Source organism: Netta rufina (genome assembly GCF_964035555.1).
Source record: "Netta rufina genome assembly, chromosome: 21".
Taxonomy (NCBI): domain Eukaryota; kingdom Metazoa; phylum Chordata; class Aves; order Anseriformes; family Anatidae; genus Netta; species Netta rufina.
In genome coordinates, this window is record NC_140145.1 from 10528495 (window position 1) to 10551845 (window position 23351).

The window sequence follows — 23351 nt, forward strand, 5'->3', positions numbered from 1 at the left end:
TTCATGCTCAAGCCCTTATTCTGCAGTCCTGCCTACATCCCCTGCCAATCTCCTACCAGGATGCCTGGAATAGTGGCTCTTGTCAAGAGAAACTGGCGCATGAGAGGACTGCTTTCTCACCAGAAAAAAAAATAAAAATAAAGGAAAAAGTCATTAAAGTTTCCCAGATCTGCCCTGTGTCATCTCTCGTTTTGATCTGGGATTCCCCTTCACAGCTCTTCCAGAAGCTAACAGCAAAAGGAACCCGCCAGAACAACAGTGCTGGCAGCTCCTTAAATCTCAGGCAGAACTCAGAGAAACAGCCACTCACTTCAGATGGCTCTGAAGACTGAAATGTAAAAAACTTACCTTGTTCAGGGCTCCGCAGCCGGTCAGGATTATATGAGAGTTCTCAACCTGGATAGTCCTCTGCCCGAGCCGAACAAGGTAAGCTCCAATTCCAATGGCCCGACATGTAACCTTAAAAAAAAAAAAAAAAGAAAGAAAAAAAATCACATTGATTTCTGTCCTACCACACAGCCAAAACCTATTGATTCAGATGTCTAGATAAAACTAGTTGTGTTTGTATTACAAGGTTATAAAATCTACATTGCAAAACTCCAAACCTGTTGTTTTGTAAAAACACATTAGCTGAACACGTGTGTATTTTATTTAAAAACAAGGAAAAGCAGTAACTTAGAGACTGAGCAGACATGACGCCAAATGGCTGTTTCTAAAAGTGCTCTACATTTAGTTTGAGATGGATCCAGCCTCGCAATGGTGCAAATAGTGTTGCTCAAAGCCTACAGGAGCCAATTTACATCAACCAAAAGTCTGATCCCAGATGTATCTCTGGATAGCACTACGGGATTTTTAGCTGAAATAGATGATACAGTTTGAAGAACAGAAAGCAGTGGGGGATTACCAAGTTGATGGTGATAATACTGTCATAGGCTAAAGATGATTCTCCAGCAATCATGCCAGATCCTCTGAGGTTCTCTATTCCAAGTCCGTCTTCCTTCCCGATAATATCTGTTATCTTATACCTGAGGGAGACACATACAGCCTTTGAGTCACAAGGTCCAGTGATTTGCTGAACCGGTTTGCTACAACGAAAATGAAAAGTGACTAAATATCATTAAGGCTTAGAAGAATAATGTGCATAAAACCCATCCAGGACCAGTACACGAGCTCATTCTGCAGCCTCGCTGAGCACCACGAACAGCCCGATGTATGCGCAGTCAGAGCAGCGCTGCGAAGAACAAATGCCAGGGGAGAGGAATCCCACGAAAAGCACTCTGTCATTCCCACAGGACGTGAGGAGCAGTCTGATTATAGAAAAAAGGGCAGGGAAGGAAGAGAATGTAGCCGAAAGGAACAAAAAAATAGGACAAGAGATTACAACGCGTCTCTTTTCTTTACTTTTTTTCTTCCCCTCCAGAACGCATGGAGGCCTTGGCCTCACTCACGGATCCTTCTGTCCTTACTCTGAGGTCTACCAGAAAAGTAGTTTTCAAAATTCATTCCTGGGCAGGAATCATCATCCTGCTGTTAGAGCTTTTAGCACTGCAGGATCCTTGGGGACAGCCTGGACCCCAGCACAGTGCCAGCACAGCGCTACCTCCAGCAGGGCAGCGCACGACACGACTTTGTACTCTGCTGCTCCATGTCCTGATAACACAGAGCCACAGCTTTCCAGCTGAAGACAAGGACAGGACACGCATCGCCTGCTCATGCACCCGAGGATGAGCAGAAAGCTTTTCATTCTGACGTGTCTGTGCCTACCTGGACTCTCCGTTGTCCTCCACGTGTTCACAGTGAACTGAGTTCAGAGCACTGACTTTTTTGTAGTCCTGAGGCGTCAGGTACAAGTATTTGTATCCCTGTAGGGAAAAAACAGCTTGTTCATATCATTCCCAATGGTAGGCCCTTCCCAATCCCCAGTAACCCATCCAGAAAGAGAGTTTCAAGCGAACAGATACTGAGAGTGATACAGACATCCTGTCTCAACCTCAGAGCTCCAGCTGAGGACAGTGAAAGCCAGGGCTGCTTTCAACACTTAGCACTAATTCATTCTGGATGCCAGCCCTGCTGCCTGAGAGACCCCATACCAACTTTGGAGCTAACAGCCCGGCAAGCACGCAGCTCACTTCTGTTAGAAGAGGCTGTGTATAAGAAAGGTTATGTTCTGGGCTGATCCTCTTACTCCCGTGCCTCCTTACTTTGTATGGGTCATCTGGGTCTTCCCACGCCACGTGGAACATGTGCCGAATCTCCTCGGCCAAGCCGATCCTGGCTCCGCTGTTGGCAGCCACGTAGATACGGGGTATGCCATGGCTTCGGGCAAGCTCCGAAGCCCTCAGGAACAGCATGTCTTCTTGGGGCCCAAAAGAACCGATCCGGTAGGTAATGTCATTGCCAATGACAATGATATCGCGGCCTTCTGGATACTCGGGGGTCTTGAGGGTCATTTTCCAAGCTACCATCCCAATCTGCAATCAAGGAGCAGAGGACAACAAGAAGTCATTACGTACGTTCAGGATGGGGAAGCAGGGACTGACACGAGGCCCATGTCCCTCATGGATGCTGTGTTTCTGAATTGTCCTGGGGAGCTGTGCTACCAGCGGCTCCAACGCGTTGCCCACGCAGAGCACAGCTGGCAGGGCTCGAGCCTCTCAGGGGCACCGTTAATAACCCTTTTATTTCATAGCTACCCTCCTTTATTTATTTGTCTTTCTTTCGTTCCTTTGCCTCTTTCCCTTTTCCCTCCCAGATTCTGCAGCAGTTTCTTCCCAAACCTGCCTTGGTAAGCAATGCTTTTAGCTGCATTTTTCTTTTTTTTTTTTTTCTCTTTAAAACCACCGGATCATCTCTTCTGGCCCATCTTATGGCGACGAGCAGCATCTGTACCCTGTGTCCCCATCTCCGAGCGGCCGCGTGTCGCCGCGCTGGGGAGCCGGCCACCCTGGAAGCCATTAAGGGATGGAAATCGCAGCGTCCCCTGAAAGCCACATGCATCACCCAGTCCCCGCTCGCCCAAGGATCATAAGCTCTGAGTACACATTCCTCAAGCCGATTGCACAGCCTCTGCAATCAGGAGGGCTGAAGCTCTCATTGCGGGGCCTCTGAATTCTGCACATGATGAACTAAATCGGGAGGGGGAGCGGGGAGAAGCAGCAGACAGATATGTGCCATTTAATCCAAATCAAAATGGCACGATACACAGTCGAGATCCAATCAGCATCCGCAATAAGATATGCCATAATAGGCTCATTAAAAAAAATAAAAAGACGGGGGAATTAATCAGAGGGTCATTGGAAGTGAAGCAGGCAGCAATCCAAAAATACCACAGCCGGCTACCGACAGATCCCTCCCTTCCTCCTCCCCGTTTGAGAGCTGAGATTGCCGGTGAGCAGCAAGACCGTGCCTCCCTTCTCCTTGGTCTCAGTTCCATCCCCTGCTATTCTGAGATGTCACATGGGATTAATTTGTTTGTTTGCTTCTGAATATTTGCAGATTTACCCTTACATCCTCGCACCCAACTGCAGTGCTTGGAAGAGAGAGATACGCAGAGCGTAAATCCCCACAGGTCAGAGGATGCCTTGCTGAAATTCCAGGATCATTGCAAAATTAAAGGGAAAAGTTTTAATGTTGTAAAACAACTGGATGCGGCTGTGGTCAGGCACACAGACCAGAAGTTACTCAGTACAGAGACCAAGGGCATGCAGACAACTGGGCCACAGTCTGGGAGAGCAGCCCAATTCATCCCAAATAACCTTACATAGCCAGGGGGGTTTCTTGGACTTCTGCTCCTCTATTATTGGGCTTTCATAGCAGAAAAAGAAAGACCAGAGGTGAAAAAGGGAGAAGAAACAGAAGCTTTGTCCTTCCGACCTAACTGCTGCGGGAAAAGAGATGCTGGGGGCTGCACGCCGTGTCTCTGACCTGACTCTCAACTAGGGGCAAGCCCGCAATTAGACACAGCAGGTTAGGGAAGTCTGCAGCTCCCAAGTCAAAGGTTTCAGGATTAGCCTCGGAGAGACAGAGGGTGCCCACCTAGCCCCTGCCGCCTACCGCAGCTCGTCTCATCGCCGCTTTGCAGGTTGATTTTTAATCTGCCATCGTACCATAACTAAAACCCCAAAGTGGGCACTAATGAAATCTTTCTGATGGCTCCTCAGAAAACAGTTTTAGTTATTGACGGGAACCCACGGGGGCAATATCCTCTTGAAAACTGCACCGTGACCTCGCGCAGAGCGCTGATTTCCAGGTTTTTGTCCATGCAGCCACCTCCGTACGGCCACGCCGAGGCCACCAGCCAGGAGCACGCCGGGAAGCTTCAAGCACCAGGGGCCGAACACAAACCACGAGCAACAAGAGAACTGCTCGGGCTTTGTCGTCGCTAAATACTTAGTGCAGCGAAGAGAGGAAGGCACAAAGACATTGCCAGGAACCTGCACAATGACCGCAGCGTAGCGCGGGGGAAATGCCAGCGTCCTCCGCTCACACGAGGCAGCTGAATTAACGCCGGCCCCAGCTCCTAGGGGACTCGTGACCAAGCTCAGTGAGTGTCCAGGGCCCGCCCCACCGCTGCCTCTGCCCGTCCTGATGGAAGAGATTTTCTTCACTTTCACCAGCCTGGTGATTTTTGACATTAGTACAGAAAACAGTCAAATTAAAAGCATTTCCTATTTGGAAAAATCATAGCGGAGGCTTTGCAATAGCTCCCTAGACTGAGATTATGCGTCCCCTCATAAATAAAATCCTTTTTGTTAATTCTCATTAGCAGACTAAGAAAAACTACCCATCCAGGGCACAGCAACCGCAAACTCCTGAAAATAGTTTATGACTGATAAATATGGAACAACCTCAGCCTGCTTCAGAAAAGTAAAACTCAAAGCCCATCACTCGATTAAACTCGATTAACCCGCGTGTCTTTTTGTCCAGAGCTTGCTTTGTGCCATTTACCCGGTCACTAAAACCACAGGGCACAACTCGGGGGGTTTTGGTACGAACAGTTCAGATTCTGTTTAAATTTATGGGAAGCGAAGGACAGCTTCCTATTGCAGGAAAAAAAATAATAATACGAGATTCTTAAGTTAACGGCAGCACGCCAAAAACTGGAGAGTTCCCGAGTTAATTAGACAGGCTGAGCTAATCACCTAAGAGCGTGGTCGGAACAATACAGGGTGAGGGTAAGCGGCAGGGGCTTCGAACCGGGCGCTTTCAAGAGCCAGCACAGTTTGGAAGTGCTCCTCCTGCCACAGCTCGATTCCCAGCACGCCCGGGAATGAAGAAGAGAGGGAGGAGAAAATAAAAGCAGGACCCGTCTTATTTAACTGTTTTTATGTTGGCAAAATGATTTGTGCCACGGTATTTCCATAAGAAGTGGGCCCATTATTCTCCTGTAGGAACACATTTGGTTTGAAAAGTATCACTGGACAGAACGTGGAAATCAAAGCGGATGAATTATTCACAGCCCCCGATCAGAAGTGATCATTATTTCTGATGTCCCGAACTGTGATTAGGATTCAGTGCTCAGATGTCATTTGCTCCCTGAATAGCACCGGCAAGGCAGGACGGCCTGACACACATACATTACGCCCAAGTTTTATATATATAATTTTACACACACCTTCTCCCACCAGCTCTTTGCCTTAATGCAGCCATTAAGGGACAGTAAAAACATGATATTAACGAAGGTTCGTTTTCATGGCGCTCATAAACGCCGTTAGTTTGACACACAGTGTCAACACTAATCATGGCCTAAAATTAACACCAAAATTGACTTCAACATTAATTGCGCTATCGATGTGACCGGTAATACACACGCTGATGCAGTTACAAATTGACTGCCAGTGGCTGCCGGGGCTGGTGACAGCAGGCAGCGAGGGGAATGGGGAAGAGACCGGCCGCAGGCTCCCTGTGCAGAGCAGGATTGGTGCTGAGCAAAGGGAGGCCGGGGCCATGGGGCTGCTCTGCAGGCAGCAGGAGCCCCCCAGCCTCCTCCCTGCAGGACCTGGACCTCCTGGGGACAAAAAACCCGCTGGAAAGCAGAACAGCTCGGGCTGTGTCAGCATCTGCGCTCGAGCCGTGCCAGGTGTGTTGGTTTTTTTCCTCTCTCACAGCTAGGAAAATGTTTGAGCCGAGGTACTTCATGCCATGCTTGGTTTTATTTGTTCACCTCTGGATCTGGAGAGCTGGACGTGGGTCTCGAAGAGCCTCGGAGTTGGACATCTGAACCTAAAGAGCACAAAACGCGGTCTTGCTGTTCTGCCACGGCTGTGCCCTATGCTCTACCTGTTAGAAATACACATACAGTGGAAGTACAGCCGTGTGCCAGTATGTGTGATGTGCTAAATTACAACAAGAGAAGAGACACAACATCTGCAGGGCCTGGCCTGTGAGCACTGGGAGTTCTGTAGCTGAAGATGCCCAAAACCCCACTTCTGCTGCCGTGCACCCACACCGTGACTCTGGCAGGGCACAGCAACACGTTGCCTTTTTCAGAATTTCAGGCCTGGAAGAAAGCCTCTCCGCACTTACACGTGCCCAAAAGCTGCAAAATTTTGTTTTCAACAAGGAGGGCACGACGGGCTGCTGGAGGCCTTCAGACTTGGTGCCTTGCTAGAGAGGGGACCCGCTCGGTAAAGGGAGCTGTGAGGTACCGGCTCTGAAAGGCTGCTGGAAAGGAACGAGATGGGAATTCCTCCTGCCTGGGAGGCTGAGGATGGTGTGACAGCAAAGGGCTGGCTGAGGATCGGTGACAAAGGACGGGCATGCACAGCACCACAAGGAAAGCTCAAAAAAGCCACCGAAGACTGCAGAATTCGTTTTTGCCGCATGCATTTGTGTGCTGCAAGGTCTGAAGCTGGAACCACGTCTCTTGGGGATAGCCAAGGGCATCTCGTTGAACCCCGACCAAATTCCCCATCAAATTCACGTTCCCGTCCAAGCCCTCAGAATTAATTGGGAGCAGCACTGCCAGCTTCTGCACCAAAACAGAAGCAGTTCTGATGAAATTCTCAAAATGAAGCAATAAATAACTTCTCCTGAGGCAGGGTGTAAAGCTGGACAACTCGAGCTGGAATAGTTTGCATCTCATGAAGTTGTGGGTTACAGAGACCAATGGCAAACCCTTATGAGGAGCTTTCTGCACACAGGTCTTCAAACATTTACATCCAAATACAAAAGCTGTGCTCTGGTACTGCAGGTATTTGAGGATTTCAAAACACTTCGAGAAAATTGGGTTACGTTCTTATAAACTTCTAGAAATGTATCGTTTAAATAGTTATAAATTCTAGCTCAGAGATGCGTATCAGAGGCTCACAACCTCCAGTTGTTAAGAAAAGCCTTTTCAAAGCTCAGCCTTGTAGTATTGCTCCGACATGCACAGAGCTTTTCAAAAACTCAGTCCTTTTTCTGTGTCTACAGCAGTGTGAGAAGCAGCACGCTGAGGGTACCAACCTGCAGGAATATCGACCCCTCAACAACTCGAGGCAGCACAGAGTACCCGTGCCTAGCTCCACAGCTCCTGCTCACTACCAGAGGCTCCACGGACCGATACGACACGCATCCATCCTAACAGGACTCAAAATAACCCCCCACCAGTCCCATCCTCCCCCCACACCTCCTACTCTTAAGGTTGTATCAAACGATCTCGGCACAGAAGTGGGGAAAAAACAGCTCTCAGTGATGCTGGGGGACCCTCTGTTAATTTGTGTTATATTCTGCTTGTCACCAGACACTCCCTCCTTTACCAAAAATAACAAAAACGTGCTCCTGCTCCCTACCCCCACGTCTCCCTGTGACACCTGAGCGTCTCATTGAAAGGGGCTAAAACGGTTCTGCCCCAGGAGGATTCACTGTCTGAAATCACACCATGAGTGTTGGAGAGGAGGAGACACCACGGAGAGCTGTCCCTGCTGTTTAAACCCATTCCCACCGCCACCGGAGCCTTCGGGTCAGGACCGCTCCCAAAACTCATCGAGAAAAGGGCTGGGAAATACAAAGAGAAACAACTATTTTGATGGGAATTTCTGGGGAAAGCAGTGGTGGGCTGGGAGTAGGGGAAGCAGCTGCATGCTTGGTTTCCATCCCCCTTCCTGGGGATCCACTGGCTTTGCCACCACGCACTCCCCGCCTTTCCTACCTGATCCACCTGCTGGAGGCAGCCCGGCTGATGCTTTAACACCCTGTGCCTGGCGTAAAATGCGGGAGCACGGGGTGACAAAGCAGAACATGCGGTTCAACTATTAAGCTCTGCTTGTGTAAAATTCATTAGCTCCACCTGGCAGCCGCGGGCGGCGCGGGGAGCTGGCGAAGAGGTGTTTGAGCAGCCCTCTGCCCACCGCCACCCCGAGCTTCACCTTGGCCAGATCCCAGATCTTCCCCGCTCACAGGACCGGGTGCCTGCCGCTGCTCCAGCTCACGGCTCCGACTGCGGACCATTTCTGAACCTCACGCTACTGAGAAGGAAAAACTGTGACATCTAGTGCCAACAGGGAAAACGGCACGCTGTGCAGGGACACCGCGTGAGCCGGCGATGAAGGGTAACGCGGGGTGTTGCTGCAGGCGCTCGCTTTCTCCTCGTCCTTGAAGATTTGTTGGGTCTTCTCAGCGGATGGTGCGGTCCCGGTGCCAAAGGATCACCGTAAAGTGTCACCATAACACACGGAGGGCTACAGGAAAACATCAACGCCCAGCTCAGGACTGACAAGTAACGTACTGGGTTCTCCATCAGGCTGAGGGAATTGCCTTCTTACACTAAGATTTCAGCTCTTTTCATCTTCTGCACAAAGCCATCCTCAAGGGGCATTTGAGGAGGGGGTCACTACGCTCCAGGTTGTGCCTGCAGCAGAACTACTGCAAGGGACGGGGTTTTAAATCCCACGTGAGTTACACACTCCTGAAATCTAGCGCTGTGTGCCTGTCTGCATCCACACAATTTCAGACTCTCCGAGTTTTCCCTATTCTAGCACAGCCACGTAGCTGCACAGCACCATCAGAGGTATCGAAGACAGGGCAGAGCCAACAGGACCCAGTGCTGCATCCTTCCAAACCCATCCCTCCCAACAGCAGAGCAGAAAGCCCCAGTCACACACCCCTACAACAAAGATCTTAGCCAGAATCATGGAAGATTGTGCCACTGAACAGAAAGGCTTCCAGATTATTTATTTATTTGGGTTAAGCAGGAATGATAGAGGTCTTGTGGTGTAATCTAGATAAGCATCCAGGCAATGGTATGAACGTAAAACTCTCCCCTTAAAAGCATTTTAGAGTAAATGTAGTTGTTTGTAATCTTACGCAATTTTGTTTTCTCTGCATATTTCAATGGTCCGAGTCTGTCCTAGACTGGAGACAGGCTGAGCATCCTCTGGTGCTTAGTTCTTGGCGTGCTCACAGTCGTGCATTAAATTACGGCCTGACTGTCCCATAGTCTTTATTCAGTAATGCACTCCAGAGCATTACAAGGGAGCTACTGACTGCTGTTTGATTTTGCTGATAAAATACTGTCTCCTTCAGCTCTCTTCTACACCCACCAGCTCTGAAAATTATTTACAATCTGTTCTCAACTTTTTAGGGCTGCGAATTCAGTCTTGTCAAGCGTGCTGGCTTACTGACGCTTTATGGTAGCAGGCAGAGCTTATTGGAACAATCTCACATGTAAGCAGAGGTGCCAAAGCAGCCAGAACAGTAATAGGGGGCACACAAGAAAGGGTAACCAGAGACCAGGAGACAGTTCATGAGCTTAGCGTGAAGGATCCAGAACCAACACCATCTAGCAGAAAGCTCCAGGCAACATCCAGGATTCTGTCTGCAGTCCAAAGACACAGCAGATGCGTTTCATCAAGAACTCTGGCTGTGCTGCGTGGGCAAGGGACTGGAAAAAGGCCCCGCATTAGCGATGTCTTCTGGGCTACGAGGGCAGCCGGCCCGGCCAGCAGCACTGCAAGCTCCCCCGCGTGGCCGTGACAAGACACGGGATCCTCTGCTCAGGAGCAAGCACTGTCTAGGAATAAATAGCAAGTTGTATTTTCATGGTCCATTAAGTCCTTGGCTTCTTTGTTGAGACTACTAGCAAAGAGATAATTACTGCCAAATGAGGTGGTGGGTTACATGAAGTGGTCACAAGCTAAGCGGAGAAAAACCTCTTGTATTGTGAAAGTTCTTGGTACTTCCCATTTCACAGATTTTCCTGAAAACACAGACAAACAGCGTCAGCCAGGTTAGCCCAGAGCACTGCTTGCAAACTCCGCGAGGATGGGAGATCCCAGCTTCGAGCTCTCGCTCTGCGCCCCGCATTAGAGCAGGGATTGCAACTCTGGTTGTTGACATCCAGCTGAACACGCTGACCACAAATCTCCGGGATTTTATGCCGGCTTCTCAATTTCGCCAGCTAGATAAAACAATTAGGGCACTCAGCTGAGCTGAATGCTTTAAGAGGAAGAGTGCCCTGACCCCTTTTCACATAGAGAAAATGTAATTGTTCAGACCGTGTAGCACAGCCCCAACAGAAAAGACAAGCCCTACCTCAGCACAGCTGATGCCGCAGCAGTAAGGCTCTCACTTGCACGGGGGAATAGTCTGAGTGGGGGGAATGTGCTTGAGTCTCTGATCTAAACCACGCAGAACAGTAATAGGAGCCCGAATGCACTAAACAGCAGCTCTATTTATGACAGTCAGAAATTTCCTCTTTAGTAAGAAATACACAATGTACCTCTCAAAAGATTTTGGATTCAGAAAATCAGCAACTTTTGCTCGAAAAAAATTACATTTACTTGGAAAGTTCCTAACAAGACTCCCACCTGGCAGCTCACTGGGGCCTGCTCTGGTGAGAGCTCCAGGCCATGGGCTCCATTGGCACTGCCCATTACGTGTTACTAACCAAAAGTGGGGGAACAAACGCTGTGTAACACAGTAACACCTATTTAGCAAGTACACATTCAAAGACTCTTAAGACATGTTTGTCTAAATTATCCTCACAACACCCCAAAGTACTGCTGTTGTATTAGGGTATGACCAAGCTGAGGCAGTGAAAACTTCGACTGAGGCTACCAAGCAAGCTACTGCAAAGCTTGGCCACCTCAACTTCCCCTCGGTATGGATCATCCTTCCCTGGGAATCACCTCCCCTGTACTCAGTGTGTAGGGGCTTTTAGCATTTCCAAGTCAAATACATTTACCTGAGGACAAAACTTCTCCCTAACAAATTCATTCCATTTTAGAGAGCCAACGAAACATGCCATGTGTTGAGAATGGTTCACCATTGCATCGCGTGGAAGATGTGCAGAACCAACAATGTTTCTCCAGCTCCTCACGGCATGTCTCCTCTCCCTGTGCAATACCTCCAGCTACTGCCACACAGATGGATTACTGCGAGGATCCTCGCTCCCTGGCGGATAAGATGCCGTGTTTCTCTGCCCTGCTGCCGTGCAGACTGATCACAGAAAAGCAGAATGAATCCACTTACAGCCCTAACAAAGGACAGGCTCATGCCCTGCATTCAGCTAGCATCCTGTCCCTTCCTCCACCGCTGCAGCCATCTTCATGGGGAAGAGAAACTCGAGTGCACGTTTGTGAAAATTTGTTTCCTCAGCCAAACGAAATTAAACCATAAAAGCCTAGAGTCGGCTCATCCTGATAAAGGAAGTGCAGCAGGGAGGAATGAATCTGTTCGGCAGCTCGTCACCCCTTGAATGTCACCTGTCCTTCAGCCTGCTGCTGGAACCTCTTCCTCAGATTGACCACTCTCATGTGTGAATGAGCGCTATTGTGTGCAGTGGCTATTGGTAACAGAATTCAATACTAACGCCTCAAACCTCATTCCAGCTGCACATGGTCCTACAGTAACTCGTCTAGGTGCCGACAGGCCAGGCTGACAGCTGAGCACGAGCAGCTTTTAGCGGCTCTGGGGGACGGTTCGACCTTGCTGGGCTTCCCCGTGACAGAACCCGGGGCTGGGACTTCACCCCCAGCCAGCCCCTCACCTCGTTTCTGGGAAGTTATTCAACAGCAGGTTGCAATTTGCCACATACCTCCACGAGAAACGATCTTCAGCAGACCAAAAAACATTGTGTTTTACAATCTTTTGTCTTACTTTCCAGTCACTCAACCCCTCGGCCTACCCGCCACAGAAGGGCCTGCAAAGGGCCTGCACCTGTGCCCGAGATAGCAACACCATGCATACCACAACAGACAGGTCATTTGTTTTCGGATTGAGCGCAACTAAGTCTATCAAGGGGTTAAAAAAACTCCTAATTTTTTTTTGGTGGTCTTTGGGTACAGAATCTCTTATAATAAGACTATTTGTATTCATACTGGCAGAGTAAACACTACATGTTCATGCCCAGGCAGCTCTGTGCTTGTAATTTCAGCAAGAACAGAGCTACATCCCTGAGGGACTTTGCTATTTCCCTAGCCACCATCCACTCAAACGCTGAATGAGAGCACAGAAAGAGAGAAAGATGATGGCATAAGCCTCCACAGCACCGCAGCCTCAGCTTTCACTAACAATGCAGGGAATCGTTCATTTCATGTATAATTATACTAGTTAAAACATTTTTTCTATAGGCCAGCAAAAGACAAGGAAGTAGTGTTCCCATAGTCACCATTTACTGATTAGGTTCAATCTGAAAACATTATTTTCAAAACCTTCCCCTGACAAGAGACATATAGTAAATATAAATAAAAAACCCTGTTTCCTCTCATCAATAAACTTGATGTTTTTGATGTAAGAATAGAACTTTGCAAGTCTTATATATCTAGTTAAAGGTACTGTTCAACAATGAAAAAAGAAAAAAAAGAAAAAGAAAAAAAAATACAATTCCATCACTTAGAACTGTTCCAAGTTAGATTACTATAGAAATGTTCACTTATGGAATCCCACCTAGCCTGGACACAAAAAAAAATAAACATATCTTCTACTAGTTTTCTTTATTTTCTAGCCATTTTAAGGCTGCAATCTTTGCCTTGCTAATGTAAAGACACACCAGGAAAAGCCCACGACCACAGTACAGCCTCGTCCAGCTTGAGCCGAAGGAGTAACTCTATTACTCTGACAGCATTAGCAGCTTGTTAGTCCCAAGGAAATCATTCACTAGAGGGGGATGTTGCACACACCTTGCTAGTGTGCTACACAAATACTGCAAGGTGAGTATTCAAATGGAAAGCATAAAATTGGTTTTTCATTTTTTAAGCAAATGAAAACATTTCCATTTAGTTTTGTAAAACATATTTTGTTCAAATATAAACCCCAGTTACCTGGAATAGCTGAACGAGCACTTTTTAATTATGAAGGAAAAAATAGCATAGGAACAGGTTTGAAATGGAATCATCATTTACTACAGAGTTTAAAATACCCATTGTATGGAAGGTATTAATTTTTAATGAAACAAAAATCCCATTTTCAAGAGTGAGACTTCATCTATGAAAGACCGAATGAATAGATTTTGTGGCTGGCCTGGTAAATTTTCATTACAATTGTCAAACCCAGCCCAAGACACAATATACTGCAGGACATGGAAAGAAAAGTAGTCATAAAGAAAGTGCAACTTGCCTCATTTCCTCCTGGCAGCCTGTTCATGTGCACGAGCTGGCCCTGATCATCCAACACCAACTCGGTGTACGTTAGTATGTCAGATGGCAGCGGTGGTGTTGGCAGGAATGCATGTTCATTCATCGAATCCCAGAGTTTAATCAAAGACTACAGGATGAAAAGATAAATTTTTGTTGAGAGTATCATCTGCAAACATTTTTATTATTCAATCTACTGTGAATTAGTATTCAGGACAAAACACTCTGAATCCCCCATCACCCAGTTTGACTGGCAGTATTCAGCGGACATCACTTATTTTGGAACTTAAACTATGAAACACAGTTTCACACAGATTAGCATAATTCAAATTACGCGATTCAGGACAGGACCCAGCAAATCAGATACACAATCAATTCTGAAACTCATTAACTCATTTAATAATGTATGACTCCTATCCTAGGCACTATCACTCCTGCACTGTCCAACCTCCTACAAAGGCTGGATAACAGGGTAGTAAAACAAAGGAACAAACAAGAAATGCAAGATGGTTTACATTTCAACTTCTGCTGTTAGATTTATTAATGGATCTACAGCAACAGCATATAAGGAATCCTGTTTTTTTTTCAAAGCAGAATCAATCCGTGGTTGCACATACCCTGGGGAACCACTGATAGCCATTCAAGGCCACTCATTTCCCTGACAAGCAAGGATGGCAACAGACAGAAGCACTCTGCAGGTTCAAAACTTTAGCACAAACCAGGAGGCCTTAACAAAGGGCACTTACCTGCCGAAACATCTCAGGAATGTCATAGACGTAGGATGTCCCTAAAGACTGTGCTTGGAATCTCTTGGACTGAAGCAGGTCCTTGGTCACGTACGGGGTATTGATCAGCATCCCATGAAGTGGCCCCTGTTTATCCCCATAGGCCTGGAACATAATCTGCAGCACAAAACACAACCAGTTACGATTTAACCCGCTGGTTCCTTAGACCTATCCCATCTGTATTTTAACAAAAATCATCTGGATATTCCAGACTGATCAGGCTTGTTTCTGTTCTCTACAAATATAATATGTTAATGCTCACATACCCTGAAACACCGTGCTTCATCATGCATTACTACCCTTTGGAGACAGTGCTGGACCATAACGGCATGGATCTGAGCATCACTGACTTATTACCGAATCACAGCAGAAAGCAAAGTGAGCAGAGCCACATCCCCACAGAAACAAGCCTGTGACTTAGATGACTTCACATTCACCAGTATTTCCCCTGACACCATATCTGTGCCGATGGATTGTGATAGCTGGGAGCAGAGAGGAGAACTCTGTTATTTATGGAGTCGAACAGCACTGCATCCGTATCTCCACTGACTGATCATGGAAGCTAGGTCAAGACTTGCATATGTCATTTGGCTTGAAGTTTTGATATTATAAGTTTAAAAGATTTTCCCAGAGTAGCAACATGAATTATCAGCTGCCATGCTTCATGGCACTATATATTCCACTCAGCCAGGACTCAGAAGGAAATCTATTTCGACTTGAGAAATAAACACGAAGAGCACTGCTTAACTGGGACACCACTGTACAAATGCTGCTTAACTGAAACACGTCTGATGGAGGCAACACGATTAGTTTGCTGGGGTTCTTTTGTGGTTTTGTTTTGTTTTTAACAGAATGGTGATCAGGAAAAAACAGGAAAATATATACAGATAAAAACTGCTCCTAATAAACCTCAGTCATAAAGGGGAAATCTGTCAAAGTTGCTCAGAAAGCTTGAAAGTGTCTTTTTTTTTTTTTAAAGACAAACCTTCCTCTCAATTACTCAAACAGTTAATTGAAGTAATTCCTATCAGTAGAATGTTTAAACAGAAGTGGTTTAATATCCCCCCCAAAAAATCAAATATTGGAAAAGTTGCTAAAAGCTGTACACACACAAGCACAATCTTCTACCCTTAAAAAAGCGGAGAGCTCATCAGAGGCAGAGTTTAAGAGAAAAGGTGACCTTCACAAGTGACTAATGGAACTTGAGGGTCAAGATCAGCTACTAGAGATTATTAAAATGCCCTTTTCTTTCCTCATCTCCACTCAAAAGCAGAAATGAAGCAAAGCATACGGACACTATCTGTTCTAGGATCTCCAGAACTGGACAGGCTGTGCAGCCAGGCAGCTTGCTGGAAAAATTTAAATGGAGAAGAGGGGGAGAAAAGGTGACTCAGCACTCTGCTTTCCACACGAACACTGCCCAAGTGATTTATTCTGTTGCTAGTACTGCATGGCAGGGAGATTATTAGAGAGGGAGATGTAAACATTTCTGTATTTAAATATTTTTCACATATCCTATGGTCCATGCATTTTAGCATATGCAAGTATTTGAGTTATCCACAATATTCCTGTGCCATGAAAAGCACAAAGACCTGAATAGCCACAACAGTTACAAAAGAGCCTATTATGCTTAATAGAAATGACATAAAGGCACCTTCCACGGTTTTATAGCATCCTACCCAAGTCATTTCCTATACCTTCAGAATTTAGAATAAAGTTCACAGTTTTTCTCTACTTATTCAGGGAAACATATAATAAATAGTATTTTGGATTATGACCTGCACAATGAGCATCAACGGTGATTACTTTTCTATTACTTTTTTGAGCACTCTGCCACAGAGGAAAACAGATATGCAAATACCGCAAGGTATACGCAAAACAATTAGAGGACATGCACTTTTACAAAATTAGTATGTTTTGCACATCTACATGCCTCTTGCAAGATTATCTTCAGGATACATTCTCCTTTCTATGGCAAAGTTGAATGGCAATTTTCTATTACCTGGAAACACAGCAAATCACAGAAGAGCTTTTTCAGGTACACCATGCCCCCCCCCAAAATACTTTGTTCCCGAAACAATGGAGCCATATGGAAGCACACCTGTGCTGTCCTGGAGTCCGTCACTTCTTTGTACAGACTGATGTCCAAGTAGTAGCCTGACTCGTTGGTCAGGAAGAGACGAATGGGAATTGCCTTCCCGGTCGGTGTCAACCGAATGTTGATCTTCAGCTCGGCTTGGAGGACGCGGAGTTTCCACAGGCGACTCCCGTAGCGCATCACCATGCTCCGCACAGATTCTTCAATCTTAAAACACACAAGGAGAACGTCCCTCATTTTCAGGGCACATCCACCACTTCTGTCCCTCCTCCATCCTGCTGCTCCACAGGGTACCCAGCACACAGGAGGGGCACCAGAGCAAAGGAGATCAAAGCTCCAAGCCACAGCACGTGTCCCGGGCTGCTCCTGAACCCCAGTGGCCCGTCCATTCTCACCCTAACAACCCCTGAGACAGACAGGAGCTCAACTCAAATTCCAGGGACCACCGAGGTACAGGGCCAGCACTGGATTCCCATCCTTTCTGCCTCCTGGCACCTCATACCCCAGCCAAGCACAGCATGCCCGCTGCTTCCCCTTCATTGACCTTTCTTCCTGCAAGTATAGCTCACAGCTAAGAACTACAAAATGCAGAAAGTGAAATCCCTGACAAACAGTTATGTAGCACTTATACGCACAATAATCATGTTTCATGGCACATGCGGTACTGTGCTTTAAATCAACAAAGTAATTACTACTTGGAGCTTGGCCTTCTGGTGTTCTATTAAACTTCATAATATACTACTGTTGGCAAATAGTGCATATTAAAAGAAGGCAATTTATAGTCTGCTTTTAACATTCTTTCCAAAAAAAGTCCTTTTTCCACAGCTGCTCAGGAAAAAGCCACGGTATACATTTGCAGGCTTCCTGGCTTGCAGGGGCTGCATATCCCAGGCTCCTCTGAAATGCCTGAGAACTGAAGGCTCTGGATGCCCTGACAGAGCAGTTATTTAAAATGCTATGAAAAAATAAGTATAGTTTCAAACACAAAAAAATTATTTTTGATAAACTGGTTCTTCATTTAAACAGAGGAAGTGAGCTACATTGTCCAAAGGACAATTCCTTTTTATAGGAATATTACTGCTAGTTCTACAATCTCACACTTAATAGTCATTCATAGATTGGTAGAAAAGCTTTCCTGCTTCTTCACTTTTAAAGAGTTTTCTCACTCGAAATAAGCTAATTGTTTGCCTTAACTAGCTAAAACAAAAACTATTCTCTCTGCTTTTGAAAAAAGTTGGTTTAGCAGTTCAACATCAAGACTATTTTTAGTTAGAGACATCCATTAATTATGTGACTCTACTTTCTTTATGTTTTCAGCAGCAAATGGATTTTTAAACTTAACTTCAGTCTATCATACACTGGAATGTATTTGTTACCAGTATGTATTACAATTAAATGCTGAACTACAAAAATACATTTCTAACGTTCTAAATTTTAATTCCATTATAAAAAAAAATAAATCCACCTAAGGTATCTATTTCAATCCATCACATCTAAAAAAGAACAACAAAAACCAACAGAAGTAGTTCTTGCAAACACTACAGGTTTTAAAAGCTCTTTTTACCTAAAAGGCTTGCAAAACTATCCCAACAGACTCAAGGTTAACCCGTGGCATTACTCTGTTTCTTTCCAGTAGTAACACAAACTACTAGCTCTACCCAGAGGCTAGCATAAGAAGACAACAAACAGCCATTTCATTCTGGTGAGTTAAGCCCAAGAAGAACAAACACTTCAGGGCTGGAGAAGAGGCCATACCTTTGATGGGTCCATGATGACAGTTGGCACAAAATTTAAGAAGATGTGATTGCAGTCAGTGCGCACGTTGGTGTTATTAAATGCCACCTCCAGCTCATCCATGGCTTCCAAAAGCAATCGCTCTCCCTCATTTTGCAGATACTCAAAGGAGGCTTCCTGCCAGACATTGTCAACAAATAATTTACTTTCTACTCAAAAATCACAGCCCAAGTAAACAACATTTGAAAAACTGCAGAAGGACCTGACTGAGAAAATAGGCGACATCAGTTTCAGCAGGATGTGCAACCCTCAATCAGAGCAATGACAGTCACAGAGCCAGTCTCTCTCCCACCCCCTGGATGCACAGACCCAGCCGACCTGCTCAGGTCAGCATAAATACGAACCAGGGCAGGGCAAATTCTTACTGCAGTAGGGCAGGAGGAACACAAGGAAACAACTACTGCCTCAAAACGCAAGGATTGCTGACTGCCCACTTGGGCCAAAGAAATATCTCCCTGAGGCACAGGAATAGCAGGTCTCTGAAGACATGCTCCTGTAGAGCCAGTGTGAGCAAAGAGAGGGCACCCATCTGCAGTGCTCTGTGCACGCAATGCGTTTTCAGGCAGATTTCTGCACAGATTTACAGAGTTTCATAGGCTGTCTTGGAAAGAAAAATTGCACGGGGTGACAAAACTCACCTTGGTAACCAGGTCGGAATGCCTTATGATAGCCCTCACGAAGAACCGGTAGTCTGTCACCTCTGTTCCTACTTCCACTTTCGCTGCTCCCAGGTAGAGGTGCATCTTATGGTTGGCACAGGGGATGGCAGTGAGGTCGAAGTTTCGCATCCTGTTCAGCTCCAGCTGGAAAGCCAGAGCTGGCTCCAGATGCCGGTAGATCCTATCTTCTTCAAACTGGAGGCCCCCAGCACATACAGGAAAGAAAGGATGTAAAAGAGGAGGGTGGGTTAACAAGGTGGAATGCTGAGGATGGGGAAACCTAGACAATAACAATAATAAAATTTCATATTTAACCAAAAAGCTAAAAGTTCAAAAGAAATTGTTGAAATGCTGGGAGTAGAACACAAACGGCAAGACAGCAATTTCTCAAGCTCATTCTCCCAAGAACTCCTTTCTCACAGAAGGCAGTAATTTTGGTATTGAACCAGCTTCTTAACCTCCCTTGTTACGCTGCCAATAAAATCCACAAAACGGAAGCTTCAAGTCAGGCTTCCAAATGTGTGAATTTTTATCCTACATTACCAGAGACTCCTCATTGTTACCGACACCTCTTGCTGTGTGTGGGAAGGAGATGATACCACACCACACACTGAGGCTGGGCTGACGTAGCCCCCTCTTAGACTGGCACTGAACAGCCACGGGAGGGAAGGATAGAGTGAATGCTTAGAGAAAAAGTTTTAGGATGTCCAACCTACCTTATCCCGGGCACGGAACGTGAAGAACTTTGGAAATTCTCTCTGTTTGAAAATAAAAACAATGACGTTAGTCCCCCCAAAGCAAGCCACTTGATCAGATCTGCAGTAGCACCACAGCAGAGGAGATAACAGAAGTTGTTCCAAGCTACTTTTTCAACATCACCGAGTGGTGGAAAATCAGGTTACCCTCAACAAGGCAGCAGAGGTAGTTTAGACCCATCTTCGCTGCCAATACAATAGATGCTACCTGACTGGCTTTTGATTATTCTCGTCAATTGCCAACAGACAGTAAGATGGAGCTGTCCAGACACAGTAGTGGGAAACTTCTAGTTCTGTGATTATTACAGTTATTGTGGAAATGTTTGGGAGATGCACAATGGTATTAACACCCTATAATGTAAGCTGATGTACACAAAACAATGATCTGTATTCAATAGCTCTCTTTATATCTTTACTGCTAGAAATATTATCTTCCCAAGGAAAATAATGAATTGTAATAAAATAACTTTATACTCGTGTATTAAACAGCAGTCTACAAAAACCCCACAAATATGATTAGGTTTCTCTGCTGTTCTATTGCACAGATAAAATCCTACCAAATTGCAAAGGGTTTACATCCTTCTGTGGTGCACTGCATGTCTTAGAAGATAACAAGACTACACAGCATCCTTCTACCTATCCCCTCCAGTTCCATCCAAGCAAAGCCACTCAGTTCTGTGGAATTACTTTCACTGGGTGGAGGAACTTTTACGAATGCTTTGTACCGACACGAGAATACCAGCCATCTGTGCTAAAGGTGAGAGGAGAGAGCACACACAACTGGCCAGAACTTATTGAGAAGGTATCTGACCTGAAGAAGAAGGCATCTGACCTGATGTCACATTTTCACTGCCAATGAAGGACAGCAACCCCAGCTGGACTCAGTGCAACCAGTGAATAATGACAGAATATAAGGCTCCACTGAGCAACACAGCTTTTAAGGCTGGAAGTGACCACCTAGTAAATCATCTTTACCTCCAATAAAAAGCAGTCCCCAGAAAGTCACCTGATAGCTCTCAGCTGAACAAAACAACCTGTGTTTGACTGCAGTGTGCCTTTCAGACTAGCCAGCAGTTCAGGAAAACCTGCCTGAAAGTTCAGGCAACAGGCACAGAGGTGAGGCCACGAGGATCGGCTGTACTCTGACCGAACCAGCACGCAGAGGACACTTCATGTTCCTCCTCTCTCTTCCAAATCCCTCCTACCTGTACGCCCCCTGCATGCTGCCAATTTCTCCTAACGTCGTCCATGCTCATTGTATCCCTAATGTAATTGCTTTCAAGGCATTTGACTGGTGTTGTGGGCAAATATAATAATTAGATGTGCACACACACAAAAATTCTCGGTGCTCTGGTACCAAAATCCAAAAGAGTGCTCCATTTCCTAGGCAGAAGAATTATACCCCTGCTGTGTTCTAATCAACCAACCATCATCAAGACAATCAAAATAATTTGCCTAAATTAGCCAATCAAGACACCCTGCAAATCGCAGAATGTGAAAAGCTACAACAGAAATCATCATAGTTGATTATTATACTAATAATCACGTTAAAAACCTAATGAGATGAGGAAATTGGAAGCTTGCTGGAGCAACTCTCTATTACCTCAACATGCTGGGAACTAATTATATAGACTGTAATTAAAACAAAAACAAACCCTAGCCCAGGCCCTAGCTAAGTTAATAGTTGGTCCAGTAATAAGTGGAATAGAATAGGAGATAGTAATAAAGACTGACACTCACTAAGGACCCCAGAGGTACTCCAGGAACTTTGCAAACAGCCGACACACCACGGCGTGTCCTCTGCCTGAGGAGCCAGGAGCATCCTGACAGCGCCTGGCGCCACGCGGCAGCTCAGGGCAAAGAGATCTGAGTCGGGTAAAGTCTGATGGCTGATACGTGCTACAGAGCTTATTCACAGGCTTTTGGTTTGTATTACCCACCTATCAACTCGGTTCTCTGAAACTTCCTTTTTTCCCATCTCAGGTTGGCGTTTCTGGCTTAGGGTCCCACCACTTCTCCAAGGAGGCCAGTTTCCTACCCAAGCTGCTCATCAATACCCATCTGCATCTGCACCATGGCCAGGGACTCCCACGCAGTGACAAGCTGGCTAAACCAGGTTTGTTAAGCACAGGACGAATTTCTTGCACTTTCAAGACTCCTTACAACCTCCAGAGTTGTAAAACAGATACAGAGGGGATGAAAACCCTGTTTATGCTTTACACTGCCACCTTGAAAACAGGGCCAAACTAACCCCCATCAATGCCAAACCCAGGGGAAAGAAGTAATTCATAGCAGCAAAAGCACCAGATGTATTCCCCTGCACCAAGTCATTATGCAAAATTTAGCAAGTCACTTCAATCACTCCTCTGAGCGATTTTAAAATCAGTAAGAAGACTAAGGAAATCACCACGCTAGGTACGAAATACAAATTTTTCTAATTACATTTTCGAATACAGAACAATATTGAAACAATGAAGATCTTTACCAATGTGTCAGTCATGGGGTTAGTCAGATAATGAGAGACACTCCAGCATGTGAGTGGCCCACTGAATGCAAGAGGCCCACTCCTGCATTTAAACACTTCACTTAACTCTGACACCAGTGTTGCCATCAAATGCCTGACTAAGAAACAAACGAGAAGCCCAGAGTCACTTACGTGTCTCTTGGCCTCAGATCAAGAATACCACCATGTTCTAGACCCTTTTTTTTACTTACATGAAATCTCTGATCCACCTCACAGTTGACCTGTTTCCTGAAGTCCTTACAAGCGAAACACACAAACACAGGAAGAAAAAAAAAAAAAAAAAGAAAAAAAAAGCAGAAGAAAGCTAGCAATTAGAATGAAAATCAAAAATGAATTAATTCAAGAATACAAGAGGTGCCAAGATTGTTTACAATTGTAAATTAATTTTCTTAAGCAAATTCATCAAAACAATTTCAAATTTTAGAGAACAAAACCAGTGAAGTCAGAACTAAGTATAGTTAACAAAGTATTTAATTTATGAAAAATACAACCAACGTTGGTGCCATGATGAGCCAGTAACCAAAGAGTGCTGAGCAGCATGAGGGATACGACAATACCTTTTGTGCTACAAGGAAAGTCAGTCTCCGAATCCCGTGTTCAATCAGGACCGATTTCTGCAAAAGGGCAAAGAAGGAAGGGAGACTGAGATCAACAGAAAGGAACATAGCAAAAACACATGAAAGTTTTCTGTAAACTACAGAAGCTCTACAGATCCTTCTGCATCTTTGCTGTTAAGTTTTCAGTCCATTTTGGTCTACTCATAGCTACAATTCCTCACCTGATGATTGCGTGGCAGCACACACAAGTAAATATATCAAAGCTGAAGAGCTAAGTAACCAAATTACAAGGACAAAGTCTTCCAGCTGATCCTTGCTAACAAGTTATGCAGAAGAGTTAGTTGCAAGTCTTGCAGGACATCCTCTCATTCATTTGCCAAAGTTGTTGCTTTTTTTCTGCAAAGATTACTTTCTGAAGAGAGACAAGGTAAGGCCATGGGAAATGATAGGAACTGACCCAAGAAAGCACGTACCACATACTTGACTTTGGCACAAACAGCACACCAACAACCCTGACCAAAGGACGGATGTGTCAGTATTTCAAAGGTGATGAACTGTAAGTTTTATGTAGTTTACAGATCTACCAGTGAATGCCCATTCTGGTTACTTCTTGAACAAATTCCATA

The 23351-nt window shown here is 45.6% G+C and overlaps 1 protein-coding gene across 1 annotated transcript in view; it reads right to left on the reverse strand.

Annotated features, from left to right (window-relative positions):
- Positions 1 to 23351, reverse strand: part of ACACA (acetyl-CoA carboxylase alpha) — a 117781-nt gene that overhangs the window by 38761 nt on the left and 55669 nt on the right. Inside the window, 12 exon segments of the mRNA XM_084299665.1 lie at positions 349 to 459; positions 905 to 1025; positions 1765 to 1862; positions 2202 to 2471; positions 13537 to 13683; positions 14300 to 14455; positions 16440 to 16643; positions 18192 to 18347; positions 18869 to 19084; positions 19606 to 19647; positions 22360 to 22404; positions 22726 to 22782. Coding sequence (XP_084155791.1) covers positions 349 to 459; positions 905 to 1025; positions 1765 to 1862; positions 2202 to 2471; positions 13537 to 13683; positions 14300 to 14455; positions 16440 to 16643; positions 18192 to 18347; positions 18869 to 19084; positions 19606 to 19647; positions 22360 to 22404; positions 22726 to 22782 — 1623 coding nt within the window.